The sequence below is a fragment of the Gymnogyps californianus genome, chromosome 16 (assembly GCF_018139145.2).
Source record: "Gymnogyps californianus isolate 813 chromosome 16, ASM1813914v2, whole genome shotgun sequence".
NCBI lineage: Eukaryota > Metazoa > Chordata > Aves > Accipitriformes > Cathartidae > Gymnogyps > Gymnogyps californianus.
In genome coordinates this window covers 255,371-271,915 of record NC_059486.1, presented here as the reverse complement: position 1 = coordinate 271,915, position 16,545 = coordinate 255,371, and the positions used below count along the sequence as shown (strand labels likewise).

The following is a 16,545-nucleotide window of genomic DNA, read 5'->3' as shown; positions in this document are numbered from 1 at the left end:
CCGCAGAAGCTGCCAAGCCTTCCCCATGAAGGGCTATCAGGGCTGTCTCTCTCCCTGCAGCCTGCTGGTGGCTGTCCTCACGTGTTTGAGGTCTGATTTGGGGGAGCGGAGAAAGGGTGGGATAAGATCAGGCCACTGGAGTGGGGAAGGGACCGTATCCTAACGCGACAGCCTCCTGGCACAGCCAGAAAAGGAAAGGACACATTGTGCACGCATGGGAGAGAGAGAGAAGTTGGGGTTTTTATGTGGGTTTCCTCCACAGTGTCTGGACTTTGGAGAGTGGCTGGTTGTCCTTGCAGTCCTGGTGGTGTCTCTTCCAGTGGTTAAATGTTTATCTTAAAGCCACTGAGGGAGTTGGAAGGTGGTAATTCTGAGCAGTGGTGGGGGTATGGATAGTGGGGTTTGTCCTGGTTGGGATTTAAGTGCATTGGTAGAGATGCAGGATATCTAAAGCTGGGCAGCCTCTTACTCCACTGCACTTGGATGCTCGGCTCTTGGCTGTCCTCAGTGAGAGGTCCCCTTTGCAGTCGAGGTCCCGTTTGCAAGCCTGAGCCCCTTTTTGAAGGGCAGGGCTGGTTTCTCTGCACAAACTGGTATTTTCATGATTCTGTCCAGGTGGGTGAAGAGAGACAGTTACCTCCCAGTGGGAAGTCACAACCTGAAAGCAGCAGCTAAAGCAAAACTGGGTTACGATCCAGTGGAGCTGGACCCTGAAGAGATGTGCCGGATGGCTACGGAGGAGCCACAGGTATTCCCTCCCTGTGCTGTATCTCCTCTAAGCAACTGGAAAACAAGCCTAGAGCAGCTGCAATATGATTGAATCTTTGCGTTAAAGTGTTACAAAATGTTTTTGCTTAATGCAGTGAGTTTTGAGAAAAGAACTCAATCTGTCTCCCCAAATTGCCGATGCCTTAGAAGCCCTTGAGCTTGTGAGGAGAAAGAACAGAATTTCTTTGAAGTGGTTCTAGCACTGGCATTGCACTGTGTATTTTCTGTATTAATTTACATCAGTGTGCGGTGGCAGGCACCACCTAAATCAGAAACTCCACAAAGAGCCGTGACTTGCTGGAGGGACAAGAAATAGATGTAGTGCTCCAGGTGCCACGGGCAGGGGATTTCTGCTGCAGCCCTGGAGCAGCCTCCTGATTCCCAAACAGGGCGGCCATGAGCCTGTGCCATGAGCTCATCCTCCCCACTTCTTCTCATTCAAAGCTGATGTATCGCTGTGTAATTAGAGCTAGAGCAGGATGTCCTTGGAAGCAAACAGATTATTCTTTACAACCTAGGACATGGAGAAATACACCTTTCCCTTCTTCCTGCTGATACGAGCGTGTCCAGCAGGAAGCAATGAAAGATTATTGTCATTGAGCTGCTCTATCACATGTGATTGGGATTAATTTGCCTCTCACCCTTCCCCAACAGACCCTGGCCACCTATTCAGTGTCCGACGCAGTTGCTACCTATTACATGTATATGAAGTATGTGCATCCTTTCATTTTTGCCTTGTGCACCATCATTCCCATGGAGCCTGATGAGGTGGGTGCACTCCTGAAATGATGATTTCTTTGCCGGGCGAAGAGCCACGTCTCCCACGCTGCAGGGACGCTCTGGCCACAGACCTGATTCCCACTGCCCGGGCACTTTCCAGTCTGTGTCAGGGAGGGTGGGAGGGAGGGTGGATTTGGAGGCTACTCCTTTCTCTCCACAGCCCTGGGGTGTTTTGAGAGAGGTGCCTAAGAACAAGAGACCTGAGGATTGCCAGTACAGGGCTGGAGCAAGAAAGTATGGCTGATGCTCCATGCTCAGCCAAGTTTACTTGCAGTCGTGGTCATGCAAAGCTGGGTCTCCTGATGGCTGTTGTCAGCTGTAGGGAGGATGGTTAGGAAGCTGTCGGTGCTAAGCATGTAGGAAATGTCCCTCTGTCCCCACCTGGTTTAGCTTACAAAGGCGCTTGACAGTGGAGTAGTGTTAGGAGACGATGGCAGCAGAGGTCTGCAGGTCTTTGCACTGTCTGCAGCCTGCTCTCCTCCCAGCTGACACGAAGGAGTCAGTGTTGGTTTCTCACTTGCTCCCGTCATCCTTGCCGTGGGCTGCAGCACTGCCCACTGCGTGGTCACACGTGTGTCACTAGCTGAAGCCGTCCGGCTCACTGATGTGGCTGTAAGGCCAGTCCAGTCCCACCAGCGCTGGTACAGCAGTTCTTGCTGAATCAGAGGATGGTTTGGGTTGGAAGGGACCTTCAAAGATCATCTAGTCCCCCCCGTGCCGTGGGCAGGGACATCTTTCACCAGATCAGGTTGCTCAAAGCTGCATCCAACCTGGCCTTGAACACTTCCAGGGATGGGGCATCCACAACTTCTCGGGGCAACCTGTTTCAGTGTCTCACCACCCTCATAGTAAAGAATTTCTTCCTTATATCTAATCCAAATCTTCTCTTTTTGAGTTTAAAACCGGCTTTGATGTCTCTCCTGCAGGTGTTAAGAAAAGGATCTGGGACACTGTGCGAGGCACTGCTGATGGTTCAGGCCTATCATGCCAACATCATCTTCCCCAACAAGCAGGAGCAGGAATTCAACAAACTTACAGAAGATGGCCACGTGCTGGACTCGGAGACATACGTGGGGGGCCACGTGGAAGCGCTGGAATCTGGGGTCTTCCGCAGTGACATCCCCTGCCGCTTCAAAATGGTAAGGGGCCACGCAGCCAACCCCTGTCCTCGTGGAGCGTGGTGGTGAGGAATAACCCTCGCTGGTGTTAACATCTCCTGTGTGTCCCTGCTGGGCTTGGGCAGTGCCTGCCATGCTTCAGGGGACCTTGAGCACCTGAAGCTGCATGGAGCTGGGCTGGGAAGGGATGGGAGGAGGCCTGCAAGTGTCCATCTGTGCTTCACTGGGAGAGCAAGTGTCATGTGTATCACATACTGGAAGCAAGCCAGACCTAGTTGACAGCAAGGGAGAGTGGTGGAGAGGGGTTTTGGGTTTGGTTTTGAGCCGGTGGTTCTTGGAAGATATGCCTCTGTCCCCCTGGGGTCCTGTCCTCCCTCTGTCCTTCTCCCACCCAAACTAAGCTTCTTCTGAACCCTTCCTGGGTGTCTTTCACCTGTTTCTGGTTCATGCTGCTATCTCCATCACCTCCCCCTTGCCCTGCTTCATGCCTGCTTTGTGCTCACAGACTCTTCAGTTTTCAGAGGCAGCTTCACTCTCTGCCGTGCAATGCATTGCACTTAGTGCGGGACATTTTGGTGGATATCATCTAGTGAATGGTCTTGGGGGAGCACGCACTGGGTGTTTAAAAGGATCTGGACTAAGTCTGAATCTTTGGACCCTTGCACCAGCCAGCACGCGACCATGAGAGGTGCTGCACTACCAAATGCAAACGCAATCCCGGCTGCTCGTTAGCCACCCTTGTCTCTTCCCTTCGTTGCTTTTTCTTTTTTGACCTGGTGTCAGTGGTCTACACCCTGCCCGTGCCTCAGTGCACTGCCCTATGCTGCAGGGCCGTGCTTAGAGCTCCCCAAGTCAGGCAGGGACGCAGGCAGCAGGGCAGGAGCTGCCGGCCTGCAGCCAGGGACAGCTGCCCGTGGTCTCAGTGCCGTCCCCACGCCCCTGCAGAATCCTGCGGCCTTCGACTTCCTGGTGCAGCACGTGGAGAAGACGCTGCGGCACGCCATCGAGGAGGAGGAGGGTTTGCCGTTGGATCAAGTCACCAACTTCCAGGAGGTACGTCGCCCACGGCACGACTGGACTTGGCAGGGAGGGCTGAGCGGCCAGGCTGGGGTTGCACTTTAAAATGCCTGTTTAGGTTTATTTTATGCTCTATGGAGAGAGACCGAGAAGCCCATCTATGGGCACCTGCAGAGTAGATGGTGTTAAGGGATGTTCTAAGCAGCTGCCACCTCCAGCAGCCCCAGCCAGGACACCCCTGCCCAGCTGCTGGAGCCCAGCCCGAGGATCCGGGATCTCTGCCCCAGCTGAGGGACACGGTTCCTGATTTCCCATTTGCAGGTTCAACCAGGAGCAAAGCTCTGAGAGAGCGGGGAAGGGATTTAGTGAGAAGACAGACCCCTCAGATATCCCAAATACTCATGTTCCTCTTGTTCCCTGCTTCTTATAGCTACAAAGTGCAGGTTGCCCCTCTCCAAAGCTGAGTCTGGAGTTTCTTGGAGGGCATCATCAGTTCGTGACTGGGGACTTGTGGTCTTTGGTGTTGTCTCCATTAACCCATTTGCACTGAAAAGGTCCCTGATCGATTAACCTTTAGGAAGCAGCTGCTCTCACGTTCCACATACCCCTACAGATAAAGCCTACCTTGGAGGTCCAAAACAAAACCTAAAATACCAGTGGTCAAGGAGTCCCTGATGCTCCTTCTTTGGTCCTTTAAATCCTTCCCCAGAGTCAGTGGCAGATGTCCCTGTGCAGGAGTAAAGGACCAAATTCAACAGGTATTTGACTCATTAACTCCTTCCTGTCTGAATTTCACTTCTTTTTGTTTCGCCACAGGTTTGTGATGAAATCAAGGTCAAACTGAATTCCCTGAAGGACGTTCCGAACAGAATTGAGTGTCCCCTTATCTACCATCTAGACGTGGGGGCCATGTACCCCAACATCATTCTGACCAACAGGTTGCAGGTGGGTAACATCAACCTCATCTCTCCTAACTTGTCTTTCAGATGACCTTGGTGGTCCCTCTGATTGGACCCCCTTAACAGCAAGGGCTGAACTTTCCCCTCAGGGCAGGGGCATCAGATAAGGCTGGGTGTGAAATTCAGTCAAGCTGCCATGGATGCCAGATCTGCAGAGGCTGACCTACAACTTTAGCTAGGACTCTTCCCAAAAAAACAGCCATTGTTTTTGTGGGCTTTGTGTTCCCGAAAGGCCCTGGAAGGAGAACTCCCCGAGTACCATCTCTGATGTTCACACCTATGCTCTTCTGCCACCCAGCGCCTGTTCTGGCACGAGCCGTCGTCTGGAGAGCTGTCCCCTCTAACGCCTGTGTGTCTCTTACTTGTGTCCAGCCCTCAGCCATGGTGGATGAGGCCACGTGTGCTGCCTGTGACTTCAACAAGCCGGGTGCCAACTGTCAGCGCCGGATGACTTGGCAGTGGAGAGGAGAGTTCAGTAAGTACAGTAAGGACCGTGCAGTCCAACCTACAGAGATGGAGACAAATTCCCGCTTCTCCCCTGGGAAACTGATAGCTGCCCTCCTCCGCAGTGCCTGCCAGCCGCAGTGAGTATCACCGCATCCAGCAGCAGCTGGAGTCGGAGAAGTTCCCTCCTCTGTCCCCCGAGGGAGCACCCCGCGCCTTCCACGAGCTCTCCCGGGAAGAACAGGCCAAGTATGAGAAGAAGCGGCTGGCAGGTAAAAAAAAAAAAAAAAATCAACGTCACGATCTGGAGCAGGGTTTTGCAACCTAGACTGTGAGCGGTGCTCACCATTCATTGCCTCCCTTACGGCTGTGGGGTTAGTTCAGACTGGGTCTGGTCTCAGGCCGTGCTTTGGCAGACTTTCTCCAGGATCCCAGCAGGCTCCTGTATGCTTCCCAAAGAGAAGCCAGGCACCGGTGCCTGTGTCAGTGTTTCTCCTTTTGTCTGTTGAGAGCCGTGGATTTGAGCTGAAACATGAATGGCTCCATTTTTTGGAAGGCTGCTTATTAAAGCCTCTTAATGAGAGGGAAACATAACGTTATCCCATCACCTGGAGTGATGCTGTTCAGCAGAACCATCCAGCTGGCTGGGGGCAGAGCCTGGGTTTGTGGATGGGCCATACGTGCATCACGATGAGTTTATTTCCCCCACCTGTCCCTGCATCTCCGTAACAAGGTGCTGCTTCTCTCCGTGCTGGTATCTTCCTTCCCCTCCCTTTGCAGTAGGACTGTCTCCCCACTTCACCCATGCCTGATGCTTAGATGTCTCCCTGTCTATACTGTGCCCATCCCTCTGTCCATAGTGGGACACCCATCCCTAAGAAGCTCCCTCTGCTTCTTCCCTTGTCTAGATTACTGCCGCAAGGCGTACAAGAAGATCCACGTCACCAAGGTGGAGGAACGAGTCACCACCATCTGCCAGCGAGAGAACTCTTTCTATGTGGACACAGTGCGAGCTTTCAGGGACCGCCGCTACGAGTTCAAGGGGCTGCACAAGGTACCGAGCTCACCTTCTCGTTTAACTTGTCTTGCCAAGGCTGGGGACCTCTCGTCTCTCACTGAAAACCCGAGTCCTAAAGGATTGCTCTATTCAGCCTTTGTATTCGAGAAGGACGTGGTGGAGCTCCTGACAGCTGTGGCTGCTCGCTGCCGAATCTTCAGCGGCTGCTGCCACGGCATTTACTGCCTCTGTGGTGCTGTCGGGAACAAAGCTGCATCTCCAGTTTTCACTGGGTTTAGCAAATCCTCAGCTAGTCTCTGTTCTGATATATCTGATCTGGCTGGGTTCAGTCTTGGGCATTCTTCCTACGTGGAGAAAAGAGACAAGCTGAGAAGCAAGGTCTAGACCTCGGGTGAAGGAATGGTTGATTCCAGGAGGACGTTCTAGTTCTCTGCCGGTTGAGGTTCGTGCTAGAGGAGACCAGGGCACGTTATTCTTGGAGTGTGTTGAAGGCAATGACGAGGCCCTGGGATTCTACCTCTGGCGGAGTTAATGATCGAGCTGTTTGCTTTGCGGTCGCTCCCAGCTGCCTCTTCTGCCGTGAATCACGGAGCTGGCTGAGAGGCTTTTTCTACACAGGCGGTTCTGCTGTTTAGCCAGACATCATCGATTGCTGCAGGCAGTGTATTCGGTTCTTGCCTGCGCACGTGTGGCGCAGCACAGCCGATGCAGGCGGGCAGTGCCGCTGGTTGAATCCTGATCGTCCCCATCAGAGTTACGGCTGATGCTGCAGGTCCTTCCTACCATGTGGCAAAGTGCCTGTTGTGGTTTAACCCCAGTCAGCAACTCAGCACCACGCAGCCGCTTCCCCCTCCCCCTCCCAGTGGGGGTGAGGAGGAGGAAAGGAAAGAAAAAGAAAGTAAAACTTGTGGGTTGAGATAAGAACAGTTTAATAACTAAAGTAAAATATAATACTAACAATAGTAATAATGAAATATAATAATAATAGTAATGAAAAGGAATACAACAAAAAAAGGGGGGGGGGGGGAAGGAAAAAACCAGTGATGCACAATGCAATTGCTCACCACCCGCTGACCGATGCCCAGTTAGTTCCCGAGCCGCGATCCACTCCTCCCGGCCAAGTCCCCCCAGTTGATATACTGGGCATGACGTTCCATGGTATGGAATAGCCCTTTGGCTAGTTGGGGTCAGCTGCCCCGGCCATGCTCCCTCCCAGCTCCTTGCACACCTGCTTGCTGGCAGAGCATGGGAAACTGAAAAGTCCTTGGCTTAAGATAAGCGCTACTTAGCAACAACTAAAACCTCAGAGTGTTATCAACATCATTCTCACACTAAATCCAAAACACAGCACTGTACCAGCTACTAAAAAGAAAGTTAACTCTGTCCCAGCTGAAACCAGGACAGTGCCTCTGGCCAACTCCTCCTCTGCTGCAAAAGAAAAAGGAATGTTCAGCTCATGCTACTGATCTTTGGCAAAGATACTGTTATAGAGTTGTAATGCTATACTGGGACTGAGGGGGAACCAGTTGGATACCACCAGTAGTGATGTGTGGGATCGTCCTGACCCTGCCTGTGGCTTGCAGGTGTGGAAGAAGAAGCTGTCTGCAGCGGTGGAGACAGGAGACGCCTCTGAAGTGAAGCGCTGCAAGAACATGGAAATCCTGTATGACTCCCTGCAGCTGGCCCACAAGTGCATCCTCAACTCTTTCTATGGCTATGTCATGCGGAAAGGGTGAGTCTCCCCCCGGGTGATGCTGGGGTCCTCCAGAGAGGACCCTTGGAAACCGGGGTTGTCCTAGGGAGCCTGTCGCTCGCTTCACCTGCTTCTGAAGCACCAGAATGAAGGTGGGTGCTGCCTGTAACGCTCTCCTCTTGCTTCTACCAATGACTTCTCATCCTGGAGACTCCTGCCAGACATTAAGTGTTGGGCATAAGTGATGGGAATCTTGTCTGTTAGTAGGTTTCCAGTATCATAACTAGGGCAAGGAGAACAATCTGCTGAGGGCCAGTGTTGATGTGTTTCTCGCCCTTCTTCCTCTGGAGGTCCTCCTGCCCTCTCCATAGCTAGGTTTGGGAGGGAGAACTTCATGCTCTTCATTTTGACTTCTCTGCTCACAGAGCTCGCTGGTACTCCATGGAAATGGCTGGCATCGTCTGCTTCACGGGAGCGAATATCATCACCCAGGCCAGGGAACTGATCGAGCAGATTGGGTGAGTATGTGCTGAGCTGGGGAAGAAAGGTCCGTCTGCATCTGGGACAGATGTGGGAGCACGTTAAACACCTGAGCTTTCAGCAGTTGATGTGGAAGATTCAGATTTCTGACACTGCTGTGGTTATTCTATTGCATTATGAGGGTTTGTATTGCAGAAGGGACCAGAGAGTGGATGCAACAGGCTGCCTCTGCCTTTATGGGGGACACAGAGCTGATCCTCACCTATCATCCACTCTCCTCCTGACAGTGACCTTCCTTCCTTCCTTAGGAGACCTCTGGAACTGGATACCGATGGGATTTGGTGTGTCCTCCCCAACAGCTTCCCAGAGAACTTTGTCATCAAGTCAACCAATGCCAAGAAGCCGAAGGTGACAATCTCCTACCCAGGTGCCATGCTGAACATCCTGGTGAAGGTGAGCCTTGCACCCATCTAGGCCAGCTCTGCAGCCTGGGAAAAAGGAGGTGGCGGACTGATAAGGGAGGAGGGCCTCTCTTCCATCTCCGCTCCCCGTGTCGCGAGCGGGACGTTGGGGCTGATGGCCCTGCTTGCTGCACAGCTGCTCTCTGCCCCGGAAAGCACCTGAGCAGAGGGAGAGGCTCCGATAGCCCTGCAGCAGAGAGGGTGGTGTGTAAGAAGCCAGGGTTGGTGCGTGCTCACCTGTGCAGGCTGGGAGTCCAGACTAGAGCAAGGTCCAAACCCATCCTCTGCTTGCTCCAGCTTCTGTAAGACAAAAGAATATAATTTTAAGGTCCAAAGCATTTTTTCTTCTCAACAGGCAGGTCAGATGTTTTGATTTTTTGAGTGCTAAATTGTGGTGTAGCTTTCAGAGGGGTGCTCAGTGATCCCTTTGGGCAGGGTGTGCTCGAGGGGCATCTCCTGGTGTAACCAGCCCAGCTGTTGAGAGAAGCTGTTCTCCTGGGGCTGTGCCTGTAGGAAGGCTTCACGAATGATCAGTACCAGGAACTGCAGGACCCAGCCTCTCTCACCTACATCACACGCTCGGAGAACAGCATCTTTTTTGAAGTGGACGGACCGTACCTGGCCATGATCCTCCCAGCTTCCAAGGAGGAGGGCAAGAAGCTGAAGAAAAGGTGAGATTTCAAAGCTTGAAATGTTATCGCTTCCCCTGGGTAACAGATTGAGGGTCTCTTTCCCTTCGTGCATGTGGGGCACGTTGGTCCTTGCCCCTGGAGCTGGCAGCACGCTTGATTCGCTGGCTTTAAATGGCAAGTTCCTTACACCAGTTCATCTTTGAATCCAGCTATGCACTTGCCTCCAGTGCCATGCTACGGCAATAAATTTTAGAAGATAACAGCAAAACAACATTTCTCCAACTTGGCGACCAGACACGATCTCCCTGTTTGGCTCTGAGGTGTGCAGGAGAACTTTGACTTTCCTTCTGAGGACTTCTGATACTGCTTATATTCAACCTAATCTGTTTAAGCTCACCAGTTCCTGCCTTCCCATGTCTCAGGAGTTCACAGACCTCCAGTAACGCTTCTCCTAGATGTTTCCCGTTCCCTCTCCATCTGGAAGAAGGAACAGGTCCTGCCATTACTATCACGTTATAGGATAGTTTTACTCAAACTTCACTGATTTCTCTGCAGCCTCCTAAATAGGAACACGAGCTAGAGCAGTAGCAGCCACTAGCTACAGGGGTGCCCACAGACCTGGGTCTGGCTCCAAGAAATGCTGTTGCTGCCCTCCAGCACCCTCTGCCCTTATAGCTCTGTGCTTCTTCGTGCTTAATGCCACATTGGATGAGCTCCAGCGTCTGCTGTCTCCTGCCAGTGCCTTTCTGCAAGCAGCGAGTCCCTGCCACAGGAGCTGAGGTGATGCTGAGCACTGAGCGGGCTCTGCTCGCAGGACTCTTATCTCAGGGCCTCTTGGTTTCTTGTAGTTTGGGGATGTTAGCGAGTACATTTAATTCTTGGTCACTCTCCAACCAAAACAGCCTGGAGGTGGCTGGCAGGCACCATCGTCGGTGGAGGAAGAGAAGGCTGTGCTCACAGGGATGTGGTCAGGTGGGAGAAGGACTGGCCCAGTGATGTAGGTTTGAGTATCCCCTCTCTTCTCTTAGCTGATGTTCCCATAAGGTTTTTCTTGAGACATAAAAATAATTGACAGGGCTGTGAAATGCAAAAAAAATGCAAGAGAAAAGGAGAGAAATGCAAAAAAAAATGCAAGAGAAAAGGAGAGAGGGAGGAGTGTTCCTACAGTCGTGTCATGGCTACATCCAGTTTCCTCTGAACCCCTTTGCCAGCATCTGAGCTGACAAAGTTTCCTCCTTCTCTCTAAACCTCTTCCTAATATCTGCCTCCATTTCCCCACCTGGGCTCTCGCCTCCCGCCCTTTACTTGCGTGCAATTAAGATCATTCTCCCAGTCAGTATGGATGAGTTGGGGCACAAGCTGACGTGCTTTTGCAGACCAAGTTGAAAAGGTTCTTAGAGCAGCTGTAGATATTCCGAGATCATCCTAGTGCCAAGCACCGCGGCTCTGTTGAACATGCCGGATGGCGGCATGGTGGCACAGAGAGAAGCGCCCTGGCAGGAGGGACACCAGCGGGATCCTGGAGGAGGTGTGCCTTGGTGCAGGCCAGGTTTTGCCCACGCTGTGTCTCCTAGGTACGCGGTATTCAACGAGGACGGGTCCCTGGCCGAGCTGAAGGGATTTGAGGTGAAGCGCCGGGGAGAGCTGCAGCTGGTGAAGATATTCCAGTCTTCTGTATTTGAAGCCTTTCTGAAAGGCAGCACCCTGGAGGAGGTCTACGCTTCTGTGGCCAAGGTGGCCGATTACTGGCTGGATGTGCTCTACAGCAAGGTAGGCGCAGCTCAGCACGTCTGTGCTCCCGAGGTGGAGCCGGAGAAGAAGTGATGGAGCTGGTCGGGCGCTGTGGGGAGGGTGGACTTTGCTTGCACAGAGTAGGTGGTCCGCTGTGCCTCTGATGGTCACTTCCATCATATTGCTGCTGCTTTGGTTCTCTAGGGCTGCTGGTTAGCATCTTTTAGTGCAAGGGCTCTTCGTTCAGAGCCTGTGGGTAAGTGGTGTCCTTAACTGGCCTGTAACTGTGGGTGAGTGGTGTCCTTCTCCAATCATCTCCTTCATGGAGCTGGTCTGGTGGCCCTCATCCCCCCTTAGACGTTGGCTAAGGGCATTCACTGAGGCAGAGAGTGACAGAGCCACTTGCCTGCGGAGTGTTTTATGAGGAGCACAGAGACACCAGCTACAAAATAACTGGGGAGAGCAGAGAAAACGCAAGAAACTGGGGGTGAGAGGGACCGAGAGCCTGGTTGGGTCCTTCCATTTTGCAATGACCTTGTACAACAAGTTCTTGGTGAGCCCGACTACTTTGTGTGCACAACACAAAGCAGTGCTGCCACAGCTCAGCCACAGCATAAACTGATGCAAGCCTCAAACCACGCCTCGCTTTTCAATAGGTCACGTTGGCAGCTGCAACAGGGAGCAATTCCCAGGCTTCCTGTAACGAGCCACACCAACTGGGTGTAGGCACTCCCCGTATCTGACAGCAGGAAGGTTTGATCATTAGGTTCTTGCTAGCTTTGGGTTTTTTTCCTCCCTTTCAGGCTGCCAACATGCCTGATTCGGAGCTGTTTGAGCTGATCTCAGAGAACCGGTCCATGTCGCGCAAGCTGGAGGACTACGGGGAGCAGAAGTCCACCTCCATCAGCACTGCCAAGCGCCTGGCGGAGTTCCTGGGGGACCAGATGGTGAAGGATGCAGGGCTGAGCTGCCGGTTCATCATTTCTAAGAAACCAGAAGGGTCTCCGGTCACCGAGAGGTAACCCCATCTTGAGGGGCCAGGACTTTTGGCATTGTGGGGGCAACCAAGAGGGGAAGGGCAGGGTAGCAGGAGGTGAGAGAGCTGGTGTGGTGTGGCCAAGCGATCACCTGTCTGTTGGCTCACACCGTGAGCAAGACTAGCCATGGGTAACGCCGTACAACTGCTGCGCAGTGGCCTCGCAGGGGTGGAAGGAGAAGCCTGGAGGGTCTCCGCAGGCTGGGAGAGGGGTTCGTGTGCTGCTGGGACCTTGCTCCAAGTGGGGCATAAGTGCTTCCCTGCCTTCCCCAGGGCCATCCCCCTCGCCATCTTCCAAGCCGAGCCCAGTGTGCGCAAACACTACCTCCGAAAATGGCTGAAGAGCCCCTCGCTGCAGGACTTCAACATCCGCGCGGTGAGTGGGGCATCCCTGCGGATGGCCCCAGCTCTGGGACAAGGGCTCGTCCCTTCAGAGGCGCGACTTGGGCAGCGGCTACTTGCGCTCGCAAAGCGGGGTGCTGGGAGCGGGGGTCCCGGGGAGATGCTTGATCCTGCGTCTGGTGGCCTTCTGCTCAGCTTTCTTTGCTGCCTGCTGCTCTGCCCTCTTCACAGATCCTGGACTGGGACTACTACATCGAGAGACTGGGCAGCACCATCCAGAAAATCATCACCATTCCCGCAGCCCTGCAGCAGGTACGGGGCGGTGGGGTTGCAGGAGGAGGGCTTTGGTCGGGGGACTCGGTTTGATCTGGAGGTGCTCTCCAGGTAAAGAACCCAGTGCCGCGGGTCCGGCACCCAGACTGGCTCCACAAGAAACTCCTGGAGAAGAACGACGTGTACAAACAGAAAAAAATCAATGAGCTCTTCACTTTGGAAGGCAAGAGACAGGTAAAGAGGGTGAGGGAAATGTGCTGGCTGTGCTGGTGGGGCTCTTCTGCAACTCACGTCCCCCTGCTGTCCTTGCTCCCTCAGGTCCTCGCCAACCAGCCCCTGGAGGGGACACCCAGCTCACAGATTGGTGACATAGAGGACTTTGGGGCTGCCAAGACCCTTCAGCCACCGGTTCCCATCGCAAATAAGCGGAAGCGAGTCCCTGCAGCAGAGGAAAGCCAACAGATGTCCCAGTACCTGGAGCTATCCCAGTCCTGGCGAGAGATCCTGGGTCCACCTCCGCCCCTGGGCACCACCAAGGTAGGTGAAGCAGACTAGGCAGGCGATGCCCTGGGGCTGTGCTCGTCCACCCAAGCAGCTTGGGTGCTGCCAGGAGCGAGCTGTGGGTCTCCTGAAACCCTCTGCACACCCATGGCTCAGGGTTACAAGGAGAAATATAACCAGGAGATGGAGAAATATAACGACTGATGGAGAAAAGGGGGGCGGTGGTGGCTTCACAGCTGGGGCAGGAACGTGATGTGGGGCTGGGGGATGGAGGGCTCGGCTGTATGGCGCGGTGTTGGGGGGCTGGGAAGCCTGTGCTGGTTTCTGGCTAGACTCATGCGCGCTGTCACCCCACTCAGGAAGAGCGGCTGGTCTGGCTGCGCTACCACCAGAAGAAGTGGGAGCTGCAGGCTCGGCAGCGGTGGGAGCGGCGGAAGAGGCGACGTCTGGAGGACGGTGGGGTGACAGCAGGTGGAGGAGTGGTCCGCGATGCCTTCTCCAAAGGGCTGAGCAGCTACCTGCGCAGGACAGCACGCAGCATCCTGGACTTGCCCTGGCAGATCGTGCAGGTACCGGGGAGGGGACCTGCCACGAAGGGCAGCCCGTGGCGTAAGCCTCCCGTCTACACTATCTGTGGTCAAATGGTGAAGTTCAGGGACCGCTGACCCCAGCGCCACTCTGGTGTTAACCCTGGGGAGGCCAGATGGGGCTGCAAAGCCTCAGGCTCGCACACATCTGTATGGAAACAGGAGCCCACATTGTCATTCTTGGTGGTGAATCTGAGACGTGCATGTAGATCTGCCAGTGGGGCAGCTCCAGTTCAGCCCTGTGGGCAGCGCTGTGCAGCAGTCACAGAACCACAAAAACACTGTGTCGTGGTTTAACCCCAGCCGGCAGCTAAGCACCACGCAGCCGCTCGCTCACTGCCCCCCCACCCCTGGGATGGGGGAGAGAATCGGGAAAAAAAAAACCTCGTGAGTTGAGATAAAGACAGTTTAATAGGACAGAAAGGAATGAAAAACAATGATAATGATAATAATAATATGACAATAGTAATACTAAAAGAATTAAACTATACAAAGCAAGTGGTGCACAGTGCAATTGCTCACCACTCGTTGACCGATGCCCAGTTAGTTCCCGATCCGCGATCCCCCCTCCCAGCCAGCTCCCCCAGTTTATATACTGGGCATGATGTCATATGGTATGGAATATCCCTTTGGCCAGTTTGGGTCAGCTGTCCTGGCTGTGTCCCCTCCCAGCTTCTTGTGCCCCTCCAGCCTTCTCGCTGGCTGGGCATGAGAAGCTGAAAAATCCTTGACTTAGTATAAACACTACTTAGCAACAACTAAAAACATCAGTGTGTTATCAACATTATTTTCCTACTAAATCCAAAACACAGCACTATACCAGCTACTAGGAAGAAAATTAACTCTGTCCTAGTCGAAACAAGGACACACTGGTTGAGGTTGGAGGCAGCTCTAGGGTCCATCGGGTCCAACCCCCTGCTCAAGCAGGGCCACCCAGAGCGAGTTGCCCAGGACAGTGTCCAGATGGCTTTTGAGTACATCCAAGGTGGGAGACTCCACAACCTCCCTGGGCAACCTGTGCCAGGGCTCGGTCACCCTCACAGGGAAAAAGTGTTTCCTGATTTTCAGAGGAAACCTCCTGTGTTCCAGTCTGTGCCCATGGCCTCTGGTCCTGCCACTGGGCACCACTGGGAAGAGCCAGGCTCCGTCCTTTTTGCACTTCCCTTCAGATATTTATATACATTGATGAGATCCCCCTGAGCTTCCTCTGCTCCAGGCTGGACAGTCCCAGCTCTCCCAGCCTTTCCTCATGAAAGGTGCTCCAGTCCCTCCTTCATTCTTGTGGCCCTTCGTTGGACTCTCTCCAGTATGTCTGTCTTTCCTGTACTGGGGAGCCCAGCACTGGGCACAGCGTGCCTGTGATGGACACAGAATTCCAGTGATGCCTGGAAGCAGCCAACGTACAAACGCGGAGGTGGGGTGGTGCCATCCAGGCATTTTCACAAATCCTCGTTACGCATGGCCGTCTGAGCCCAGCCCCTTGTCACCGACTTCATCTTCCAGAAAGGCCTTCAGAGCTGCAGGCAGCCCTCGTGCAAGCACGAGCTGGAGATGGGACGGCTGGTCCAGGGCGTCAGAGTGTCTTGGCTGACATCAAGGGTCAGCTTGAGTTGGGTGGCCAGCCTTCGCCAGAGAGTTTTCTCCATGGTGCCCTGGACAGTAGCAGGACATGGGGACTCCAGCGCTGACAGCGATGCCTCTTTAAGCCCCCTGCTCTCTTTGTGGCCACCAACTGACCATATAGATCCACAAAGTGCTCCGCAGCTTAGACGTAAGCACTGATAATGTGTTGGATCTCCCTGCTAACGCTAACTTTGTACCCCCGTGTCCTGCAGATCGCTGAGACCAGCCAGCCTGGGCTGTTCAGGCTGTGGGCGGTGATCGGGAGCGACCTGCACTGCATCAGGCTGAGCATCCCCCGGGTCTTCTACGTCAACCAGCGTGTCCCGAAGCCGGAGGAGGGAGCAGCCTACAGGAGGGTGAGGACATGCCCCTTCTGGAAGGGGAAGCAGCCGCTTGCATTGAGATAAGGTGCTTCACCTCTGCTGCAAGCAGATATTACAAGCATCCGCCTTGCAGAGCCTCACTCTCCCACTCTACGGATGTACCTCATCCAGTCCCCGGTCCTTCTGCTAATCCCAGCCTGCCCAGAAAGCAGGTTCTCTGTTCTGGGAATTTGTAACGTGCATGAGCATAAACCACTGATTTCCTGAGGAGAGAGGAGCACCGGGAGCCGGGCTGGCTCAGACCCCAGCTCCTTGCAGCCCTCAGAAGTGCCCCAGCTCCTGGCAGCGGTGCTGCGTGGTGTGACGTGCCCCGCTAAGCATGTCCCTTGCCTCGGCAGGTGAACAGGATCCTGCCCCGCTCAAACTTAGTTTACAACCTGTATGAATACTCCGTCCCTGAAGACATGTACCAAGAGCACATCAATGAAATCAATGCAGACCTCTCTGCTCCGGACATCGAGGGAGTGTATGAGACGCAGGTAACTCCTCCGGGTGCTCGTTTTTAAGGATTGCTGAGCGGTAGCTCGTTAGTCTGAGCGCCGGTGGCACACACCAAAAATCAAAGACCCTGCACAGCAGAGTACTGGGGAATATACCCACGTTCGTATGGGCAGAGATACTGAGTATCAGCACGTGGTTTGAGGCATGTCAGGGAAAGGGGGTTCGGTTTATTTGGCGCTAGGAAACTTTGCGGAAAGA

General features: G+C 53.8%; 1 protein-coding gene across 1 annotated transcript in view; it reads left to right on the top strand.

Moving 5' to 3' along the window:
• The window catches only part of POLE (DNA polymerase epsilon, catalytic subunit), a 32,174-nt gene that overhangs the window by 6,128 nt on the left and 9,501 nt on the right, over window positions 1–16,545 (top strand). The window contains exons 13-33 of the mRNA XM_050906864.1: window positions 616–748; window positions 1,423–1,536; window positions 2,475–2,687; window positions 3,612–3,719; window positions 4,500–4,628; window positions 5,015–5,117; window positions 5,212–5,358; window positions 5,995–6,140; window positions 7,688–7,836; window positions 8,223–8,315; window positions 8,586–8,730; window positions 9,252–9,409; window positions 10,945–11,140; window positions 11,905–12,119; window positions 12,411–12,513; window positions 12,711–12,791; window positions 12,864–12,986; window positions 13,071–13,289; window positions 13,613–13,822; window positions 15,676–15,819; window positions 16,185–16,325. Of these exons, the coding sequence (XP_050762821.1) occupies window positions 616–748; window positions 1,423–1,536; window positions 2,475–2,687; window positions 3,612–3,719; window positions 4,500–4,628; window positions 5,015–5,117; window positions 5,212–5,358; window positions 5,995–6,140; window positions 7,688–7,836; window positions 8,223–8,315; window positions 8,586–8,730; window positions 9,252–9,409; window positions 10,945–11,140; window positions 11,905–12,119; window positions 12,411–12,513; window positions 12,711–12,791; window positions 12,864–12,986; window positions 13,071–13,289; window positions 13,613–13,822; window positions 15,676–15,819; window positions 16,185–16,325 (3,070 nt within the window). The remainder of the gene's footprint in view (window positions 1–615; window positions 749–1,422; window positions 1,537–2,474; window positions 2,688–3,611; window positions 3,720–4,499; window positions 4,629–5,014; window positions 5,118–5,211; window positions 5,359–5,994; window positions 6,141–7,687; window positions 7,837–8,222; window positions 8,316–8,585; window positions 8,731–9,251; window positions 9,410–10,944; window positions 11,141–11,904; window positions 12,120–12,410; window positions 12,514–12,710; window positions 12,792–12,863; window positions 12,987–13,070; window positions 13,290–13,612; window positions 13,823–15,675; window positions 15,820–16,184; window positions 16,326–16,545) is intronic.